Source organism: Poecile atricapillus, chromosome 8, assembly GCF_030490865.1.
Source record: "Poecile atricapillus isolate bPoeAtr1 chromosome 8, bPoeAtr1.hap1, whole genome shotgun sequence".
In the NCBI taxonomy this organism is placed as follows: Eukaryota; Metazoa; Chordata; class Aves; order Passeriformes; family Paridae; genus Poecile; species Poecile atricapillus.
The window spans coordinates 20,600,297-20,623,820 of record NC_081256.1 but is presented as its reverse complement, the minus strand read 5'-3'; the positions used below and the strand labels follow the sequence as shown (position 1 = coordinate 20,623,820).

Sequence of the window (23,524 nt, the reverse complement as noted above, 5' to 3'; positions counted from 1 at the left end):
TTAGGGAGGAAGAAGGAATTTTTACTGTTTCCTTTTGGGGGGTAGGGGGTGGAAATACATGGTGTACTTGCCATATATTTTTTTGCATGGAAAAACAGTAAATTTTTGTAGGAACCATTCTGGAGTAAATTCACTGTGACTGAAGGTGAGATAATTTAGTACTTAATTTAAAATCCACTAATATTGATTTCTGAATGCTTTTCCTCCCCCAGGGCTGCAAATCAGGTAAAACACTGTCAGGGACTGGCAGCACACCTCTGCCTGTGGTCAGCATCTCTTCCAGACCTCAGCCAGAATCCACCAGCCCTGGGGAGACACCCTGGACACAGCACAGCTGAGTGGGCTGGGAGCTCTCCTGCACCTTCCAGCCAGGCTTTCAGACATTTCTGCAGGTAAAGGGGCATTAGCAAAGCAGCTGCTTGTTTGGTTCTGTCCATCCTGATCCATGGGTATCATGGATTGGATCCAGTTCACCCAAAGGACTGCTGTCAAGGCTCAGAATGTTTTCTCAGCTTCTTTTTCCTGCTTCCTCACTCACAAAATGATGTGTGTGCCCTCAACAGCTTGAGCAGCAGCACCCACCCCACTCCTTGCTGGGGTGGGTGACACTGATGTCCCCAGCACTCTCTGCTGGTGTGGCCTGAGCTGGGCCTGCAAACTTCTGCAGCCTTGGGGTACTTTGGGATGCCCCAATCTTCCTGCACTGGTACAGCACAGGGAATTCACCCTCACCAAGGGGCAGGGGGCAGGTGGACATCCCTCAGAGATGGGGCAGGTCTGTCTGAAGCCAGGGGGCAGGTGGACATCCCTCAGAGATGGGGCAGTTCTGTCTGAAGCCAGGGGGCAGGTGGACATCCCTTGGAGCCAGACCAAGTAAGGGCAGAGAAAGCAAATTGCTGCTGCTGCTGCTGCTCTCTGGACATGGAAGCATCTCTGGAATGCTGAGCTCTCAGCTCCCCCGTCCAGGGGCCTGGGGATGTGCCCTGAGCACTGACCTGCTCCCTCCCCATCCCACTCACCAAACTTGCTGATTCATGTGAGTAGGTGGAAAGGAAAGAGGATCCTGTGGGAGGTTTTTTCCTCAGGATTAACCTCTGTCTGAGAGGGCTGGTATCACAGTGAAGCAAGTGGGCAGTGGGATAGCTAATATCCAAGACCTGTGGTGGTGGTGGAGGAAAAAACTCAGCAAGGAGACACAGATGACTACTGGTAGTGAAGGATTTGGGAATGCTGCACCTCTGAGAGAATGCAATGGGAAAAGGAGAGAGGAGTTTTCAGAATCCAAAAGCTACTCTGCCTCTTTGCGTAGCTGCCCAGACAGGAAACAAAGAGGGCAACAGGATATGGAGGGCTATAGGTTCAAGAAGCATAATTGAATATCTAATAAGCATCCCCAGTAAAAAAAGCAGAATTCCTCACAGCTTATGACCCATGTTGGTGTTACCTGTGTTGGTTTTACTTGTTTATCAAGGGCTGTTTCCCAGGAGATGCCCTGATTATCCCACTGTCTGCTGCCACAGGTCACTTACTGGTTAGACAGGGCTAGCAGCAAGGCTCATCCTTGCTCAGTCGTGATCTAATTCATTGAAGTTTGTGCAAACTTAAGCTAAAATTTGAGCTCGTGATGGTTTAGAAAAAGCCTAGACTGGAAGCACAAAACAAGCATCTTGAAAGCAAAATGAGGTTTAACTACAGCTGATGATCCAACTTTCAAGCAGATAAATTACTTTGCAAAAAGACTGGTACAGCCAAGCCCCTTTTCATTTACAGAAAGCTAACTCAATCAGTTCCTATTCTTTTTAGATAGATCTGCTGGCTGTAAATGAATGTGCATAATATGTGGACCATTTATTTCCAAGAACATTGCAGTGAAAGTTTCTTTATGGATTTGCTGCAAAATCTTAAGTAAAGAAAAAAAAATCAATAGAAAGTATCCACCTTTCTTAAAAAGAAAAGCCATTTTTCACCCCAAAGTTCAATTCATTTTGCTCTGGCTCTTACTGACTTTGATTAAGAGGCTTTCAATGTTTGTTCAGGAGCTTTCCTCCAACCTCCCTGGAAAGAGTTTCAAGTTCTTAAGCCACAGGGGTGTCTACAGAACTGGAAGGGCTTTGATGGGGTGTGGGGAGAAATCACAAGGCTGAAACTCATCTCTGCAAGTGAAGGTGACAGTTGTTTTACTGTTCTGAACCGGGGTGGGGGTGTCTGTGAGCGTTGTCTGTATTGCAGCATCAGCTCTGGAGGCTGCACTGCCCCCACTATGACCAGCACACATTTGGTAGGACAGACTCAGGAAAATGGACCAGCCCAGCCCAGCCTGGTCACCAGATCCCTCTGAGCTTGCCTGCAGTGACTTTGAGATGTTGTCTGAGGCTTTGGGGCTTTGAGGGCCCAGCAGAACTCATCATTGAATTGTTGGTACAAGTCCTGAGGCAGTAAGCTCAACAAGGGTCTTAGGAGCAGAACAGTCCACTTGGTCTCGCTAACTTAAATATTTTGCCTTGCTTTGGCAAAGAAAAGTGTCCCCAAAGGTTCTGGCAGCATCTGTTACAGCAGCACTGGGCAGCGTGTCTGTTGTTGGAGGTCTAAGCATGAGCCACTGGCACTTTGGGAGGTGAGTGGGTACCAGCAGAAAGCAGGAGGCTCTGCCAGCTCCTTTCTCTCTCTCTCTCAGACCAGCTTGGCTCAACCACTGTTATTAGCTAGCAGAGTGGAGGGTTTTCATCACCCAGCAGCTGTAAGGAGGTGGTTGTGCTCACTCAGAAATAAGACACAGAACGAGTGGGTTTGGCATTTCTGTGAGCTAATTGTTCCCCTGAACCTTCCACCATGCACAGCACAGCTCCCCACAAGGGCTGGGCTCCGTGAAGGGATGTGCCTTTGTGCAGAGAGGTAATGCTCCTTCTCTGGGTGCTGGGCTATCTCTGCTAGACAAGGGAAACAAAGGGTGAAAGTACCAAACAGATCCTGCACCTGGATGAGCCTGATGTTATCCTGTGTACAGAGGGAATGGAAAATGTCAGGTAAATGCAAAGGCACCTGAGCCTTCACTCCACCCAAATTCAAGGGATGGCAGATGAAGCAGGTGTCCACACATGCAACATGCTTTGTAGAAGCCTGTCTCTTCTAAAAATGTTTTCTTGGGGATTTTTTTTTTTCCTGAAGAAAGTCACAAATAACTTCAGGCTGAATAAATACTTGGAGAGGAATATCTTGCTTAATTTCTTGAGATTTCCTTAACTGGAAAAAAAATCCAGAAACTCATTATTTAAAAGAATATATCTGACCTTCGATAAACCATTTTTTCATTCTCTTTTGCTGGTATTAAATAGAAGGTCAGAGGAGAAGCACAAAGGAGCAAACTATTTCCTGAGATGATTTTCAAACCCAAATATATGACTTGAGGCACTCCAGACATTGTCTATATGGAAGTCAGTTGTCCACAAATAAAATCATGTAACTAATTAAACATTGTTCCTCAGCTGTTATAAATGAAGTTATAATTGTGGTTTTTAGTAACAAGTGTCTGGTATCTGGTAGTTTTACCTATCTCTGGGGCTGGGGAAGATAGATGTCTCAGATTAATTATCAACCAGCTTGCAGATTAATGTGGGAAAATGTCTACCGTGGCCTTAAAAATGTCTGACTACATTAATTGGCAGTCAATTAAATTGTGGTAAGAAGTGCCCAGAGTGGACACACTCAGAGGAGAAGAATTCGCTCTGTGTGCTGTGTATGTTAATTTAAAATCACTGTAACAGCCATTTCAAAGCAAAGTCTTTCCCAGCGTGACCGAGGATTAATCTTCATTCACATTTTGAGGGGGATAAGTGCACTGCTGTTAAATAAAGCCATTTTTCAGTTTCCCAAGCTAAAGCAAATGTTACGACCTTTCTGTCAGAATATGTATCACGATTTTGGGGTTTTAAGTGACCAGTCTTTGAAGTTCTCCTCTGGGGACTCCCCATCAGAGCTTGTGATGTAACTGGAAAACCCTACCCAAAGTGGGGATTTCCCCTCATCCCCCACCCTACCCATGGAAGGCAGGTGAGCTACCCAGGGTTAGGGAGGAAACTCACTTCTCTTTGATGAGATGGCTCCTGTGAACTGAGCACCAAGAGTTCATTTTTCCCATCTTGCTCAGAAAATTGAAAATCTCAGCAAATAAAAAGCGCAAAATAAGAATTAGGGGCCAAACAGGGAACTGTATGTATTTTATTGCAGGAACTTTCATAGGAACATTAAGGGTTTTGCTTCATTGAAAACTGTTATTATGAACAATATATGAATTTCTTTTAGACCATTTTCTTCTTTCTTTACCTCAAAAAAGAGAGGCATTAGCAATGCTCTCAGCTATTAGGGAATTGCTTTGTGCTGTCTGAAATTAATGTAAATTGAAATCAGAGCCTCGGGTGCTGAGGTGAAGTTTGAAGTTTTCTGTGATGTGAAGAAAAGAAAGCTGAAAAATCTCAAAGATACTCATTGAAATGGGCCATTTTATCTACATGGCTTTTTCTATTTTCAGAAGACAGCAGAGGTGAGATTATCGCAGCAGTTAAGAGAAGAAACTGAAGTTTCATTGAGCTGGCACATCTAGATAAATTAAATCCGGTTGTGAGATGTAAATGAATAAAGAAGACAGCAGAGATGCAAGGGGGGAAGTTTCTCTCCCTCCTGCCCCTGAATCCTCATCTCCTGCTTTGACAGGCCTAAATGGCCACAGGAATCACAGAATGCTGTGGGTTAGAAGGGACCTTAAAGATTGTTTAATTATAATCCCTCAGCCATGGCACCACTAGATCAGGTTCCTCGGAGCCCTGTTCAGCCTGGCCTTGGGCACTGGGGTACCATGTTTATATTTTGTGGCAGCTCACACCCTCTATCCTGCAGGAGAAGCCCTGGTTCTGCCCATATTTACTGATGTGGTCACACCAGACTATGCTGCAATGTCCAAAGAGTGTCCTTCAATGCACAGCAAAGAGGTTAATAAGACTGAGATTCCTCTCCAGGAGCAGCACAGGCAAGCCCCATCACACTTAGATACTCCTGTCTTTTAATTAATGCTAATAGGTTCATTCTGGTCTGCAGCAGCCTGCCTTACCTACATGGACCAGCTGCTGGCAGCCCTCGAAAACCCTCTGGCAGAGCAGACTCCTTCTTACAGATACTCACTGGATCCAAGAAAATGAAAAATATAAATTAAAAGGTCATTTTTCCACATGGACAACTGCTATCCTTGCCAAGAGGGTCTTCCATCAACTCAGATAAGGAAAATGCAGAGAGGAGGTGAAGTACAGAGCTCCAAGGGGAAATACTCCTTGCTTCCAAAGAGCAGGTTTCTGTCTGCCTCTCTTTCCCACATGCAGAATTATTTCAAATATACCACGTGGTTGTAAAACACAATAGTATAAAAAAAGTCAGGAGTTTAAATAATGTAAATGTAATACAAGCTTTGGGGACAGAGGAAAATAGGTGGCAGTCTGAGTTTTCAGAGTAGAAAACAGACCTTTCCACAGGATAATCTCTATTAGATTGAGGAGGGATGTTAGAGTAAATTGCCAGTGCTAAGTAATTTTCTGATCTGAGGCACAGGCGGTTTATAACAGCCCCATGTGCTTTGGTTTAGATCATTTAGTCTGTTTTGCTAGCAAATATCACCATGTGCTGAGCAGCTAATTTTCAGCAAACCTTGGTAGAGCCATCAGGGAACCCAGTTTGTTCTGTGCTTTAACTTCATCAAAACAGTTTCGTTCTTTCCTTTTTTTATCTTTTTTCTTCTTTTTCTTGTTGTTGTTGTTGGTTTTTTTTCCTTAGACTGTAGCTCTGCAAATACTCTGATTCCAATCTGGAGAAACAATCCTGCACAGCAAACGCAAGCTTCAGTCCCTGGAACCTGCATTACCCCATCCCAGGTTCCCCTTGGCAGGTGCTTTGGAGCAGTCATGAAATCACATCAATCATTTCAAGCTCCCTTGGTGCCTCCTCAACATCCACATCAGTTCCTTGATATACAGTGCTTGGAGAATAAACCCAGCACCATTCTGCCCTGGCTTTCCAACCTGCAGCCTCGCAGCCAGTTATGCCTTGCTCCCATGTGCCTTAAAAAGCTGCTTGTGTTAATTTCTGGGCCCCAGCCCAGCTCCTGGGGAAAGTTCACTGCATGCCAATGTCGTTTCAGCCCTCAGCATCCAGCAACGGAGGAAAAAAGGAGGAAAAGCTCGCTTTCCTGTGGATGTAATCACATTTCTGACACTTCCAAGTTATTTGTTTGATTAGAACAGGGCAATCAACTCAGCTGTGCTGTGCCTGTTGTTTCAGCAGAGCCTCCTCCTCCTCATCCAGCAATATTTCAGAGCCTGTGACCATCAGTGGGTGCAACCCAAATCCCTGGGGTCTGGCTCCTGCCCGTGATCCCACCCTGGCTCACCTGGAAGAATTCAGACAAACAACAGGGCATGGCTGTGCTGTGCCTAATTGATAGTAATGTTAAAAGACTGATAGTAATTTGAATGCTAATTAAGGAAGATAGTTATTGATTTCAATGGGAGACAGAGCAGGCTCTTGCACATCTACCACACAATGAGGAAGTACTGGGGTTGCTGTCAGCACCAGGGAAACAATCACAATAATAATGTGCTGAGAAAAATGCAGCTTCCTCTTGATAAACCTTTAACAGCAGCAAGAATGGCACTAAAGAAGAAAATATTTTCTGTTCCCAGCTCTGGGAAGTTAACTCATTTCTTTCTGTATAATTTACCATAGTTATAACAGCACTTACAAACCCCAGAAAACACAAATATATGCATGCTATTAGGCCACCCACCACTAAGTTATATGGACAACTGGAGCTTTTAAGATGCTTGTGTAAAATGTCATTCTCTCCCCACTCACAGCATTCAAAATTCTCAATTCTTATTACAAAATTTTGATTTAAAAATTCTTTACTTTTAGTAGGTTTAGTGTGAGCTGAGGTCAGCTCAACCCCCAGCATCCACAAGTCAGCACATGGTCCATGATTTCAGGGAAATTTAGAGAGAACATTATTTTACAGTGACATGTGTAACTAAGTTTTTGGTTTACAAATATCCTTCCCCAAAATTCAACACCGTAAGGTTTTTCCTGACCATCATTTTTACTTCTACCAATTCATCTTTGATTTATTGTTCCCTTTTTTAATAGCAGAGGGGAAGAGGAACGGGGTGTTCAAATTCCACTCTATCAAGGTCCTCACTAATAAATAAGAGCTCTAAAATCCATAAAATTGGCCATTGTCTTTCAGCTGCAAAGTGCATGTCCCATGCCAAGAATTACCACAACAATAAAAACTTCTCCATCTTGATTGCCACAGAGCATATGATTCATTGCAAGATTTCCCAAGAATATTTTTATTTATGCACAAGGCTCCATGTTGACCAGAGAGGGTGGAAAAATCTCCAAGCCCCCTCTTTGGCCAAATTAGATTTCACAGCTGAATCATTGAGATTATACTTCGATTTTCAATGCTCGTGCTGGCATTTTTATGACAGTGGCTCTGGCTTATTAACAGAGCATATTGAAACCAGCTTGGTGATTTTCCCCTCCTTCTTTTCACTCTGTTATACCAAAGAACATTTATTACTTTTCAATAAAAGATGCACAGCCCTCCCTTAGGAGAGGGGCACTGAAGCAGGATGAGATGGCTCCTGCCTTTGTCACTGTCTCCAGAGTAACTGGGGAAGGGCAGAAACTGGAGTGTAATCATTCAATAGAGTGACAAAATACAGGGCTGAAGGAAAAAAGCTTAGATTAAATAATTCTTCGGTGTCCCTTATGTCTTCATCTATTTCTCAAAAGGCATTATGTGCAAAGCTGAAAATGGTATTACTTTTTTGTGTTAATAGCAGAGATGAATCATCTAATGCTATTCAACAGTTGGAACTAATATCAAGGTTCAGGTTTCACAGCTGGCTGTAAGGGAGACTAGAAAAGGTTGCATAGATCAAAAGATGTTCATGTTTTGGGGAAGGTCCCTCTCCAGTCCCTCAGTCTTTGACTTCCTCTGATCTTGGAAATCGAAGCTCTCCCTTTAAAGCCTTCAAATTTAATTCTAGTTCTCCTGAATGCTAAGCATCCAGAGAGAGCATTTTCAGGATATGCAAGGAGGGCAGTTTGGGCCTGCTGCCATATAGCCAGTCTCCAAAACCCCAACAAAACCTTTAGATGGATGATGACAGGGTCTGTCAGGGTGTTCAGAGCAGCTCATCAGGCCAGCAGCAATCTTCTGGTGATCCATGAAGGCTCCAAAGAGCCAGGGGTTGCTAAGGGTGGAGCCCAGCAGCCCAGCCTGCCAAGGACTCACTAGCCAGGGACCACCTCCCACAGACCTGGAAGGGTCTCCATGCACCTCTGGCAGATTTGGAGGAAGTCTGGGGTTAAAAGTGGCTCTGGAGCAATGCCAAGTAGGTCTACTGATAATGTCATTGTTTCCAAAGATCTGTGCTTTTTGGGAGGTGCACTCAGGGTTAGAGACTGAGGTGGCTTCACCCCATGGATCGTTCCCTCTCACCTAGAGGCTGCCTGGCCTCCACTTCCATCCATGCCCCACCAACCCCTGAATAACCACCTGAAGTGGCACCAATTTGTTGGTACCAGTTGGTCTAAACAATGAGAACATGAAGCACAAAGAAGCAGGAGCTGATCCACCCGAGGTTCAGCTGCTCCTGCTGCAGAGGTGGCACTCCAGGCACAAACCAGCACAGCCACCTGTGTTTCATCCACCTGCATAACCAGTCAGCTTTTTTGGGAAAAGCCTGGATGTGAGTCCACTAGCACATTATGACTAATCATGAGGGGAAATAGAGGGAAGAGCACCCCAAAGGGGTGTGAGTAGCACCACCTCCAGAGCAGGAAGAATTGCTTGCATCCCAGTTCTTTGCAAGGTGTGGAAGTCAGTGCGAGGGAAGGAAGCCCACATCTCGCAGAAGGAAGGTGTGTAAAGCCAGGGTCACCTTTCACAGCAAAACTTCACAGAAATTAGATGACAGCCCAACCGTGCTAAGAGTTTCTCCACATCAGAGGTTTTGAATTGCGGCAGAATAATTCCAGCATCTGTAATTAGCGCTTCCATTAAGTCCTCGTTGCTCTCATATTAATTTCAGGAGTTTGGAACTGTCAGGAGCATTATTAAGGGATGCTTTCCTTGTCAGGAGCTGCAACAAAATTTGAGCCTCTGATTAAAAGTTTAGGGCAGCCCTCATTATTTCCTGCATCGGAAGAGCAGTCTTTTTTGGGCTACCCTTTCAGTCAGTACTGTTTCATTATGGAGGGTCTCCAATTATTTCTGCCTCAGAGCTATTAAAAAAAAAAAAAAAAGACAATTTGTTTTTCACATGCTTCTTGGTGCAGCCAAATACAAAAATTCCCATTTGTTTTCAGAGCTGGAAGGATGCAGTGGCACTGGGAAGGTGCTGGGAAATGTGACTCTTGAGTTTTCCAAATTACCTGCCTGGAGCAGCTATGAAGTTCAAGTCCCACATGAACAGGGATTAACTGCCCCTCTCATTAAGGGCCACATCCAGGCTTGGCATCCAGGAAACACACAACAGACAGGGGGAAAATACATCCAGGACTTGTGTTTCCATGGGATTCAGTACCATTATTTTGGTCTTAAAAACAGACCCATCTTCCTGACTCTGGATCCAGCCATGCCCCCAGCACAGCCCCAGCCACAGGGACCTGGGAGAGGGGCTTGTGAGTTTGGGATGGGGAACAGGCATCATGTGGGAAATCAGGTACGGGAAATTTCTCATGGAAAACCTGGCCACCCTGTGCTACAAGGCTGCATTGCCCATGTGCTGTTTGCATATACTGAAAAATCGGTGTACAGGCTGAAGGCAAGGTAGGCTGGGGCTGCTCTGGGCCTGAAATCAGGGTTTGGGGCTGCATAATAGAGCAGCTACAGGGTCTTCAGCCAAATATTTGCCAGGAAATAAAGATTTGGATGGACTTAACCTCATTGCAATCTCCTGTCAAACTTGTGTAATTGTTAACACTGGAAATGGAAGTTTGAAAAATCACAATGTCTTATTTGAGAAATTACAAATGATGATTTCACTCCAGGATGATATTTTGGTTTGGAATTTATGCATTGTATTGCATAAATTCCAAACCAATGCATTAAATACTATTGTTTAATACAAACTGAAAATCTCTTTCAATTAAAAAAATCCCATACATTTGAGGAGAGTTGAAAAACATTTACTAAACCTGATTTTTCCATGCATACAGACAGTTGACAACATTTTTTTCCCCCATGGGCAGTAAATAAAGAAACTGACTCGATCCAGTGAGCTGCAGATGCTTTTTACTCTGTCTGAAGCTGAACATCTCTGAAGACTGAATTCTATATTCCCTTGGTTACTTTTTAATTACATTGCAATAAAATTGCAAGGAATCTAATTTTGCCAGACAAAACCCAGGGACTCAGTGGAAGGTGATGGGGGTCCAGTTATTTCACACACTAATTACACCAGCAAGAGCCCTGAAATACTGTGCTATTTTTATTCATTCATGAAAAAAAAAAAAAAAAAGCTCTCTCGTCTAGATCTGAGTGACTGCTATTTCATTCTCAAAAATAGTCAATGCACTCTTCATTTCCCAAAAAACAGCTGCCCTCTTCTGTTTCCAGGGAATATTACTACCTTTCAAAATCCTAATGGGTGTGCTGTTGAAATCCAAATAAAATGCCATCACTCTGCCTGCTTCAAAACAACAACCCAATCTCAATAAAGCACTTCCACCTTTCTTAAAACCTCTGAAAAGGGGGCAACATTAAATAAGAGCTTGAAATACGGGTCTAAGGAGGGAGTTGTTCTAAAAGTATGTCTGCAGTGCCATCAGGAGGTGTGATCACAGCATAGGAAGGCTGGGCTGGGTGAGGCAGTACAGCCACCAGGACAGACAGACACCGGAGCATGGATGTGGGGAGAGGCATCCCACGCTCTCCTTTCCAGGGAAAACAGCATCCTGGGAGCTCCAGGCACCTGTAAGAGCCACCACAAGGTGTTACCACCTCTGTTGCACCACGCTGGCTGCAGCCAGCACTTCAGAACCTCGACCCTGCTGAGGACTGATGGGAATTCTGCATCCAGGAGGCTCAAAAACATGGAAACATGCAGCCTTTCAAGGGGCCACAAGACTTTTGTAATTTTTTTGTCTTAATTTTCTGGAAGCCAATTATAAAACCACAGCCTGGATCTGCAGTGGGTGAGAAGCTGGTCAGTGCTGCCCAAGCAGGACACCACAGCCCACACCAAAGCTGCTGGACCTGAAGGGAGGTGGCAGAATTGGAGCCCAAGGAGGTGGATACCAACTAATAGGAGTTATTTTTGAGTTATGAATGACTGTGACCCATTTCTGCCAAAACTGACCTCAGTTCTCTATTGTTCTCACTTTTCCAGTTACCAAAGCCATCCCCCCAGGGAATAAAGATTAAACACTTGTTTGAAAATTCACCTCACACGACAATTGCTCACTCATCTCCTCGGCCCCATAAAATGCATCATAAAAATACCTCCTTTACTGCCTAGTAAAGAAAGTTCAAGTGTATCACTGCATTTACATGAACACTCAGGACAGTCAGATCTGCCACTTATGTACTACACCTTGAATACTATTATTTTCCTGGAAATAGAAGTGAATCCAGTCATCCCACACTTGCTTTTTCCCCAGAGAGAAAGGAAAGATTCCACTGAGACACAAAAACATAATGACTTCCCCAAGGTCCTATTTAAAAAAAAAAAAAAGAAAAGCAGTGGTTTAAATAGGTGAAGGTGGAGCAAACAGCTGTTCCCTATTCTATGCTCTATAGAAAGTCTGGGTGTGAGGATGCTGACTAAAACTGGCCTCTTCTTGTGCAAGTGGAAATCTTTTCCAAGTCGTAGAGCCTGCCAGGACTTAGGGCATCTGGCCTTGTACACATGCTCCAAATGAACAAGTCTGTCCCCCAAAATACTGCATTTCATCACCAGTTTAGCTTCATAGCAAGAACCTCCAGTGCAGCTGGTGATTTGGGTTTAGAAAGGTAATAACAGAAAGTCAGAAAAAGGGGAGAGAAGCCAGGTGGCTGCACTCCTCCTCAGCTTGGCTCTGGACTGGCACAGCCCTGACATCTCAGAGCCCCTGTTTGGTTCTTCCTTCTGTGGGCTCTCCATCCACACCACTTAACTTTCCACATTTCCCTGTCAGCAATATATTTCCATGCTCTGAGGGTGTAAAAGCGAAACTCTTATGGAAAGAGACTCAAAGCAGAGGAAGAGCTAACACTCTTTTAGCCCTTCAAAAGCCTAATTTCTGCAAGGCGACAATCTGCTTTGGTCATACAGTGAGTCTATGGAGGACAAATGCTGCAGACAGGATTTTTTCACAGCGCTGCAGGTGGAACTAGCTGTATCAGGTTAAAGGCAGCACTTCCAACATAGATAAGTCATTTCTAATAAACAGAAATTGGAAAAGCCTCCAGCATTGAAACAATATTAAAGATTGAATCCTTCTGGGAAAGACACGTGATACTCATCTGGCAAAATTGCTGCCAGCCATTCGACACCATAATTGTGTAATATTAAGTTTTATTCCAAATGCCAAGCATTAAGTGATGCTCCTGCATGTTGTGACACAGCTTCACTTCTTTCTGGAGGAAATCTAGATCAGCTTCAGTGGCACCTGCTGAGCACAGAGTGACCTCAACCAGTCTCTAGAAAGACACTCAAATATTTTCAGTTTGACTGTGGTATTGCAGCATTGAGATGAGCTTCTGCATGGAACATGCAGCTTGAGGCTGGAACCAGAAATGTACCCTGACAGGAACAGGGGATTGTAATCCTTAATTTTGGTGTAGGCAGCTCAGGCAACTCCAGCTCTCTGCAGGGAATTGCCCTGGAGGGCTCTGGCCAGGCTCAAAGGCTACAACTTCACCCACTGCAGCTGCACAACCACAAGAAGATTACTCTCCTTTTAGGGTTAATTCTGTAAAAGACTAACTTGCTTGGGGGTTTAAGCCTTGTTTTCAAAGATAACTTGCAGCCAGATTTACAGAAATGCTACAGCAATTTAAAATGTCTGCTGCGGTCGATGAAAACGCAGATTAAGGTGCCAAATGTCTTTAAATGTTATGCATGACCTATGCTGGTCTTGGGTCCCAGGGTTGGCAGGATCACCCAAGGGAAATTCAAATTTTCTCTTTGTTTCTATTCTTGTTTCTTCTACTGATTATTACTATCCCTTCTGGGATGTGTATGTAATATTCTCTTTCAAGTATGAAAGCCTGTGGTCTGCACCCAAGGTGTATCTTTGGGTGCTGATATTTTAGGGACACACACTCTGATTTGGAAGGCCTATGCTGTATTCACTGTGGGAATATTATGTTGTATGCCAATGACAATAAATGCTGGCTGGCATTTTCCAGCCTCAAAGCTCTCATGAACCACTGCAGGGAGCTTGGCTGCTCATCCATTTACCACGCAGTTTGTTAAGTGGGCAGCCTGACAGTGGCAGTACCACAGCTTCATTTTCTCCTAACAGCTTTAGGACAGCATTTCTTAAATCAAGACAAAGCCTTTGAAGTCAGTGAGTGGAGAAGGCAGCGCTGGCTTTGTTACAGCAATCAGAAATGCAAGTTGAAAGCATGTATGCTAATTGCCAAGACTGCTGCCATATAATTAGCATATACAGTCTGTACCCAAATTGAGAACTCCCTTGAAAGCTTATTATGCCCTAATATATCCCCAGTATGTCCATACCTATAGCTGTGCCCTGCCCCACCTTTGCACATCTCAGCAGCTGTGAGCAGCTGTGTGAAGATCAATGCTAATCTATCTGAACAAGGTGTTTGCAGAAATCTGTCCCATGTGTCAGACACAGGACAGGAGGCCAGGCTGATGGAACTGTCTGTCAAGAGCCCTGTGAGGAGGAGAGATGCTGCTCCATGCAGCCACCCTTATCTCCCAGTGCCTCTCCCTGTGTCCTGCCTACCTGCAGCCTCGATGCTTCAAAGCTCCAGGTATGTGGCTAAATCTTACCTTTTAACAATGGTTGTCATGTCTTCTGTGCTGACACCAGGCTGACAACAGCCCACCCCAAGGACAGGGGCTGTACCCAGCCTGCTGCCTTTGTGGGGAAGGAGCAGCCTGCTTGGCTCTGCAGAACGATCCCGAGCCTCCTGCATCCTGCCTCTTCTCTGCAACTGCAGATTGAGGAAAGGGTAATTCAAATGGTCAGCAGTGCAGCTTGGATTTTATCAGACTTTATTTCAAGGGTATAATTGCAAGTACGGCAGCTGAACCCTCAGAGTGTCTTGGGACTGTGAGACTGGCAAAAGACAGATTGGAACTAACCACGGCTGCCTCCCATTCCTATATCCTCACTTTTGTGTGCCTAGGGTCACCACAACCTTGAAAATCTCTCTTATTTATATTCTTCTTCTGTTGCCCCTTTCCTTTAACCACTAGAAATTGGGGTTTGCATAATAAAAACCTGTGCTTCATACAAGTAAATGTTAAATGGAGAAGCTGCCCTGGTAACTGCACTTCTGTGACTGTGACAAGGCAAACCAAAGACACAGTGGTCAAAAACAGCCCCTCAAAGACACAGTCACTGAGAGAAGGCACAATAGGAGGCATGAGAAGCATCCAGCCCTCATGCCTGGGTACCTTGATGCCAGCTACAGTGCAGCAGAATGCATGGCAGCCCATAACCCCACCTGACACAAATAAATGCAATATCCTGCAGATGAACGGCTTTGCTCCTCTGTCAGAGCTCAGACCTGCTAATCCAAACATGATCCAAGTATAACCAGCTTTTACAAACAGGAGATTCTTGTCCAAGATCTCATGTCTTGAGTGGTTTGGCCATTTCCTAATTAAGCTGCTGTTGAGATGCTGTGAGGTGTTAGAGGAAGCTACAATAAGGAGTTACTGGAAAATGATCTTTAATAACTAGTGGACAGGAACAAAAAGGAAGAGTCCTCAAAGGGACAAGCAAGCACACACATGGCAGAATTTTCCCCTGGAGGCTACTGAGACCACAGGTCTGCCTTGCACAGGAGCCTCCCCCTTTGCTGAAACAATTCCCACCTACACAGAGCAAAGGAGCTATTGTCATAAATGACATCTCAGCACCCAAACTCCAGTCAGCTGCAATAAGAGATTCTTGATGTTGTTTCTACATGTCTCTTAATTCTGAAGTATTCTTTCCAGACTCCTCAAAATATCAGATGTTAAGCTGTATGTCATCATCTCTTCTGGTGCACAGGGATTTGGCCATTTGACCTTCCCTTTTTTTCATGCCTGTGTTTCAACTTCTGTGCTTTTCACACGATTGGTCATGTTGCATTTAGTAAAGTACATAGTCTGCCTCTTCAGGTGAATACTGAATTCCTGCACAAAATTCCACAGACACACCAAACACAAACTATTTTATCTGTCATGCAACTGTGTTCATTTCTTCTTAGAACCCTGAACCTTGTTCTTTCACTTACACTGTCATTGTACCTTGGCACTGCAAAACAAGCCTCAGATTAATACTTTTTAAACATCTTTATATGCACTCCAAACATCTGCCACATTCCATAGTCTCAGATAATACACTGTGGAAAATCTTCCTATTTCTCTTTACCCTCAAGTAATTTACACAGCTCTGCTCCTGTTTCACACAGGTAGAGAGGTGAAGGAAGCCCAGTGGAATAAGGCCAGTTGAGAGCACACCATTTCCTGAAGGACAGGCCAATAAATCCTTGATATTATCTGTTATAGCAGCTTATTACTATTCCAAAAGAGAGAAGCAGCCTTCACTCCAAATGCTTTAGGAGAACTAGAAGCAGGAATAAAGGGAATTTATGTGAAGGGGACCTAAATGAATACAGAAGAGCCTCCAGATCTGTGCTTTGTAAACCTGCATCCTTTACAATCCTCTGAAAAGCTGTTGTTTTTCCACTTCTCCACTAAGGTTTAATGGCAGAAGCAATATTGAAAGATCTCTCTGCCAGGATTCATTATTTTTAAACCACATGCTAAAGTCCTAATGCTCTATAAAGCCACTACATGAACAATGAAAATCCGACTATTATTAATCAAATTGGTTTTAAAATCCAGCCATTTTCATCATCCCAGGAACAGGGAGGCTGGATGGAGATGAGGCAGGGACAGCAGCTTGGTATTTAAAAGCATTGAGCTCAATCTTCCTTTTTAGCCATAGACTTTTTGGACAAAACTTTTTTCCTCCAAATTTTATTTCCTCAACTGTAAAATGTTACAGGACAACTATGTGAAATCCTTAGACACCAGGATAATTGCAGAAGCAGATGGAGGGCTATTTATGCTTTCAAATTATACATTAAGTCTCTGATTTTCATTTTTTTTAATAGTAATTTATTTGCTGAGTAATTCAGCAAATGCCTGTGACTCTCAGTTAGGTTGTCCAGGGTTTGTGTGTCACTATGGTTTTTGGCTGTACCAAATTGCAATAGAATTGACATAAAATACAATTACCACATGTTAGTATTAAAAAAGGCAGTGTTTTATCACAGAAATCTGGTAGTGGGTTTTTGTAGGGCTTTGGTTTCCAGGATGACCAAACAGCCTGGATGAACATAAACAGTGAAGGGCTGGGGTGTGATTTAAAATTAAACTGCACTTACAAGTTTTTATGACTCGATATACTGTGACAACACATAAAGCCTTCAGCATTTCACTGTTAGCACAAAAGAAGTCACCTAAGCACAGAGGCAGCTCTCATCCCAAATGGTAAATCAGGATAATTCCACCAGTGACAGTTCTCTGTAAGGGCCCAATGCCTGGAAAAAGAGAGGACAGGGGAGTGCAGGGACACATCCCTGTTCACAGCTGCTTTTACATCCAGCTCCGTGCCCAGTCACACCCTCAAATGTCTTTGGTGTGCTCCCAGGACTGTCCCCTTGAGGTCAGCAGCTCATGGCACCAACAGCACGGCTGCAGCACCACAGCAGGGCTGTGCTTTGCTCTTACCTGACTTGAACTCAAAAACCCCAGATTTTCTCTGCTTCCTAGGCTCCACTCAGAATATCCTTTCTGTTTGGAAAGTCATTTATGCTGCACAAGCACATGCTCTTCTGGAGCTCTCAGGTAATGAAAGGGGGAAACAGCATTCTGGTAAAAAAAGTGCAAATATAAGTATCAGGCCCAGCTTGTCCCCTCCTTTCCACAGTCAGAGTTGAGAGTCAGTCCATGGTTCAGTCTGGGGCTGTTGCAGAGCTTGTGATGTCCACACAAGGGGAAAGCACAGACAGGAACACAGCCTTTTGTGTCCCTGCTGGCTCCCATCCTGCCAGATGCTGTGTACTCCCAAACCCTCCTGAAGCCAAGACAGCTCCCAGTTGGCTTTCAGTCACAGCTGGAAGTTCACTGAACCTCCTCCAGAGTAACAAATTCTACCCTGAATTATACTCCTTTATCAGTGTGTGAAAGCACGTTCATGTAGCTACACTCAGTGCTGGGCTAACTCAGTCATGATGCCCAGTCCAGCCATGAGCAATACAATACCAAACATCAGGGCTGTACAATGGTAAGAGCAAGATGGTTTATTATATAATGAAGAAGAAGAAAAAAAATCATTTTCATCAAGTATTCCCTCATGGGGGTCAGTACAATATAAAGGAAATAAGGAAAAATGTACAAAACAACCTGACAAGAAGGCTCTAGATGAAACACGTTCAAAGCACTTGCAAATGATGTTACCGGACAGATGCAGAAGGAAATTAAATCAAGTAGTTTTTCCTTGAAAAAATTGAAATACAAACGGAAAAAGTGATTTTATTTTCAAAAATTCAATTCTGTCTTTACTGCAGATATTTCAGGTAAGCTGACACTTTTTAGCTGTGATACATTTTTAAAGAAGAGATTCCCAGAACTAGTTTGACCACATTTATTTCAAAGTGGATTTTATTTTCCCTTCCAACTTTATGCAGCTCAAAATTAAGAAGCTCAGCCACTAACTTCAAAGAAACCAGGTCTTTTGGCAACCATGGCATTTGTTTTTCCATAATCAGCAACAGATCTCCATCTCATCCAGAGCATCTTTGTATATGTGGTTGTAAAATTTAAAAAAAAATAAAAAAAATCACAGAACAAAAAAACACGTATAAAACATCAGCAATAAGAAATTCCTGAAGGTTTTGAAGGCTTGCTCCTGACTCAACTGAAGTCAAAGTACTTCACACTACTTTAGCTGGAGCAAGACCAAATCCTTACAGAACCAGATACATGGTCCTCAAAAAACAAAACCATAAGGGTGTTGTAATCCAAATGGAGGAGTAAAAGACAAACTTAGCAATGTACCTTGCCTGGCCTCAGCCAACATAATATCTTTGCCTTGGGTATTTCATTTACTCCTGACCTGGGCAAGATTCCCATTGGTTCCAGTGAGAGAATCACTTAAGTAATGTAGCAAAAGGACACCATGCATTAGTAAGCTAAAATATGAATCCATGCTCATGGCAACAGCTTTCCCTTCTAATGCCCTATAATGGGCATCTAGGAAAGGAAATAAGCAGCTTTACAGAAAAAAAATCTGCATTTTGTTACACTGATAACCATCCTAAGCAACTCCATGGAAGTTTTCAGTGTTCCTTTCAATGTACATGAAGAAAGCAAAAAGTCAAAAATAGACCAATGTTAAGCAAGATTATAACAGATTTACTCATTAGTGCAGAATGCAAAACAACAGCTAATGCTTAATACAAACAAAATAGTATCACTTTCATACTCCTCACAAATTCATGGATTCCACATGGTTTACTTCCTTGCCTTAAAATAAATAAATGTTTAAATGAAGCATGAACTTTGTCTCTCTAAAGATAACATCCCAATTTCGCAAAGAATCATTTGAGGAAAAATAAATTGGAAATGAACACTTAATAACAAGTTGCAAGGAAATCCCCATTTTGTTTAGCATGGAAAGAAACAAAGATCCACGAGTTGGATTTGGTTGGGGAGGTTTGGGGTGGGTTTTGCTGTTTGGGTTTGGTTGAGTTTTTTGCATCAAGGGAAAGAAAACAATAGCTATGTGGGAGGAAAAACATTTTCACAAATACAATAAATAATTGTTCTGATCCAAAAGCAAAGTGCTATGTAGAATTTTTCCACTTAAAAACAACCTACAGCATAATGCCTTAAATATTAACAAATCAATTAGTGGTCAGCACAGTAAAATAAATATGAACATATTGATTTACATTTTGTTTCTAGCAGCAAAGGTCATTAACCTACTGGCCAATGTGACAGCTTCACAGAAGTCCTGTTTCTTGGGTTTGGTACTTGGTTTAACATGAGAAAAAGGTTAACTGGGTCTGGAAAATGGCACTTCAGCTGTACAGTGTTCTCCCCAGACCACCGGTGTCAAAAGGGTTTGCTCAGAACTATACTTTCAGTATTTTTTGAACAGTGATTTGGACAACACCTTTCACAAAAAGAAATAAAATCAGGATCTAAAGCTGACAAGTATGAGTTTGGATTGTCCTGAACCCTAGGGATAATGGGAAGGTTGGGTGTTTTTGCAGTCAGCAACTTCCTATGCTGAAAGGGGAGTGGGAAGATCACGAGCCATTAAGCAATGCTGAGGGAGGGAAAGGAAAGCTTTGGCCACTTGCAGGAAGGGCCACAACAGATCACTGGGGCAAAATGAGTCTCAGCTGCTTCTCCCAGCAATCCATGGAGGAGATGTGTCCTACCTTGCCACTTGAGTCCCACTGCTCTACAGCCTGCTCTACAAGCCACCACTCTGAAATCACTGGGATGACCACATCCACTTGCACTCCCTTGAACAGAACAAAGCAGACTCAGGCTTCTCCGTTCAGGGCAGACTAAAGCCACCACTCCAAACCAGACTGGGCCCCAAGCAGAGAGGACCTGCAAGAACAACCCCCTGCACATCCCTCCCAAAAGCACCAGCACACGGCTGTGCTGTGGCACATCTGCACAGCTGGAGCAAACTGGGTTTGGACACCTGCAGCAGTCACTGGAAATGCCAAATGAGGAGCAGATGGCTGGGCCAGGAGTAGAGGCAGTAACCAAAGGTAAGTGGTGAGCAGCTGATTTTTTGGACATGTCAAAGCAAGCAAAAATGCCTCCTCATCCCTAGCAATAAGCCAGACAGCACCAGCACCTACAGCTCCTCCAGCTCATATTTCACAAAGGGTTGTTTTTCTGCCACTAATTGCAGACAGTGGGAAATGCCACGCTTTAATTTACAGCCAGAGGGATGTTTAACCATTATGCAGGGATCACTGTGCTGAAGCACATTGTGGTAAGGCTCATCTAACTGCCTCTGTCCCTCTGGACAGCGGTGTCAGACTGGCAAACCAAAGGACAGGACACAAAGAGAAAACCAGAGCCCTTCTGTCAATACAAACAATGAGGGGGAAAAGCTGATGAGAGATTTTGGAAAGGCAAATGTTCTTCAAGGCTACACAGAGAATGAGGCAGGGGCAGGAAAGCACAGAAGAAACAGACTTACAAAGCTGTCAGAACTATTCAGTGAGTGCTCTACAACCTGGTTCTACCTGCTCCAGGGCATAAACCCCATTTAACTGAGTTTTGCACAAAGGAGAGGAAGGAATCCCATTCATGAGGGATTCTCTGCCTCTATCTGAAGGGCAAGGATCAGCGTGGAATGATCTAGGAGGTTGCTTTCAACTACTTTGCAAGCACTCACCTTGCCTGGATTTTGGAAGGCTGCATTCAGGTTATACGGCTCCCTGATGTACACTCAGGGAGCCAAAGAAAACAATATTCAATTTCTGAGGAGCAGCGAAGTGCAACAAACCTTTTGAAGGTGGACTAGGAAGATGAATAAAGACTATCTGGATTTTTTTGTTAGTCATTCTTCATTTTTTAAGGCAAGCAGAAAGTCCCTCTGGAATGCAAGAGGCAGGATCAGAATGGCAATAAAAGGAGGCGGGGGAGCTACCATCAACACTACGCACTAGGTACAATTTATCCCTGGTAAAATCCTACTGAAACTAACGGAGCTGCATCTAATTCCAGGTGCCTGAAGAGGGATGAGAGATGAGCCACAGTGCTTCCCAGACCCTCTCTCTGCACCTGCCACTGAAGTCAGTGCAGCAGCACAGTGGGGGATCAGGTCCAACAAAAGCCACCTACGTGCTGCACTTTCCACTGGAGACCATGTTTTAATGACACTGTGAACTGGACTCCAATCACAGCTCCTCACATCTACCCAAACAAGCAGAAGAATAATTGACAGCCCTACTTCTGCTCTTTATCCCCTTCCTACTTCTGCTAAGGAATATCAAAACAAACACACACACTTTTTGAGTTTGTCTACAATTAAAAAGTTGCGTAACAATTTTCTTGAATACTTCCATGAGGCCAAAAAGCTGTTACTCAAACAATCATCACCCTGACATTTAAATCCTACATAACTTTGGATTTTTGATGGTCCCTAGAACAGTCAAGTTCACATCAAGGAATGGAATTAAAACCCATCCTGAGATGGAAAAAGAAAGAGGGGGAAGAAGTCAACCAATATTGGTAACACTAGTTCAAAGCTAGAAGTTTCATCATTGCTCTATAAACACCCATTAGGCTTTGCCCAGGGAATGGGATGGAAGTAGGACACATCCATATCTGCTACCCAGAGTCCAGGCAGCCCTGTTCCTCCAGAGCAAGGACTGCAGGCCAGAGAACAACTCTTGCTCTCTTCTACATTAACATGCAAAGAAATTACAGCTGACAGCTCCTTCCGTCTATTCTCAACCTGACTCAGTCTAAGGCAGAATCAGAGCACAGCACATCTCACCTGAGCAGGTTTGCTTTCCAGTTCACTTCATTAAACCACTGAGATCCCCAGAGTCTCTCTTCAGGGAGATGAGCTACACTCATGTTACATTAAGGTGTCCAGGCAACAATATCAAGAGTAGAAGATTATTTCTGAATGGGGCTAATCAGCTGAAATCCATGTCAGATGTTCAGAATGGAATCTGCACTGCAGAGGAAGCAGTAGGAGGCAAGACCCTCCAAGGAGAAGAGGTATGCACAGCCTTTCTACAAGGATGTGGAAAAAACCTACTCTGGACTGTAATGGGGGCCAGAAGCAGCAAAGTGTGGACAAGTACACCACCTAATTCACACATTCACAGGCCCTACTCCTGCCCCTTTTACAAGCTGCCCAGAGATTCAGTCTGCTGTAGGGAGGCATTCTGGAGCACTGCTCTGTGGTATGCCAAGAGGGGAGTGGGCTTTGCACATGGTCCACCCATGTGGTAGAACCACAGAAGTTCCCAGCACTTCTTGGGCTTTGCATATTCATGCAGAAGGCGGGGGAGAAGACACAGTTCCTCCCCGCCACTCAACACAATGAAGAGCCTTAGATAATTAGCAAACAAACACCAAAAACACTTCATGTCCTGCACAGCGTCATCCTGCCAACTATGATAGAAAAAAAATCTAACCATACCAGTAAGTTTGCAGGTGTTACATGTACAGCTCGAGAGCATACTCCTACCCAATGGAGCACAAAGCAGGGCATGTGGCAAACAGCAGGCGAGAGACAAGCTGCTCTAGTTGCAAATTACTACCGAGGGTGGCGCGTCACTGGACGTAGCCCAGGTTCTCCATCTCGTTCCTGTAGCGCTGCTCGGACACTTTGCTCTTGTGCTGTTTGCTCTCCAGGTGCTGCCTGAACTCCATCTCCTCGCTGGCGCCCGCGTTGCACATGGAGCAGTAGAACTGGCCGCTGGGCGTCACGCACATGGCCAGGTCACGGGGGATCCTCTGGCGCGAGCGGGGGTTGAAGTAGGGACCTGAGGAGTCAACAGAAAAGCCTGGTTTACCTGTAAGACATCAAAGCTTGAGGCAGCTCAGTGGCAACGCCTAAGTCCAATGAATGATTGAAAAGCAGACAAAGATTTGCTTCTATAAATGATTAGAGTCAAGCCTTATTTTCCCCACAACTGCTTTGCTGATTTCCAGATTTAGAGGTGCAACACATAGGGCAGCACTTGGAATTTTATAAAGTAGTAGAGTGGGCTTAATGCCCCAGTCTTATTGAAAATCAGGAGTCTAATCATTTCAGTAATTAATAAATTCACTTTTTTTTTCTAATTTCAGAACTCAAACAGTCTTTTGATTAGAATAAGCTGCCTCAGTTTAAAACTCACAAAATAATATTTAATAGAACTTTAAAAGATTTATCTTTTCCACATAACAGCGATTAGAATGATTAAACCAAGCTTCACCAGGAATCAGGGTTTCAGCTAATGTGTGCTTGTAAAACAACTTAAAATGAAAAAGAGAAACAGATGCCTGGCTGGAGACTGTAATACACTCTTTAAATCATAGTAAAGAGGCAAAGTTAGTATCTAACACCTGAGGAAGGACTCTATGCTAGGAACAGATGGTCTTAGAGGGAGGCTAACATGCTCTCTCATTCTGGTCATGGGAGTGCAAGTACAGGTTGATGTGCCACAGCAGGAGTCAAAGCACCTGGCCACCTGCCA

General features: G+C 43.9%; 1 protein-coding gene across 17 annotated transcripts in view; it reads right to left on the bottom strand.

The window, feature by feature from the left end:
• Positions 1–23,524, bottom strand: part of ZMAT3 (zinc finger matrin-type 3) — a 64,605-nt gene that overhangs the window by 31,328 nt on the left and 9,753 nt on the right. For 5 of the 17 annotated variants that reach the window (XM_058843851.1, XM_058843849.1, XM_058843852.1 and 2 more), the window contains one exon: positions 17,576–22,858. In XM_058843851.1, the coding sequence (XP_058699834.1) occupies positions 22,617–22,858 (242 nt within the window). In that variant the 3' untranslated portion in view covers positions 17,576–22,616. Of the gene's footprint in view, positions 1–4,191; positions 9,331–11,042; positions 11,764–12,677; positions 12,700–14,054; positions 14,219–14,254; positions 15,411–16,669; positions 16,826–17,015; positions 17,157–17,575; positions 22,859–23,524 lie in introns of those variants that run through there. The other 12 variants (XR_009278104.1, XM_058843855.1, XM_058843854.1 and 9 more) reach the window with 9 other exon arrangements.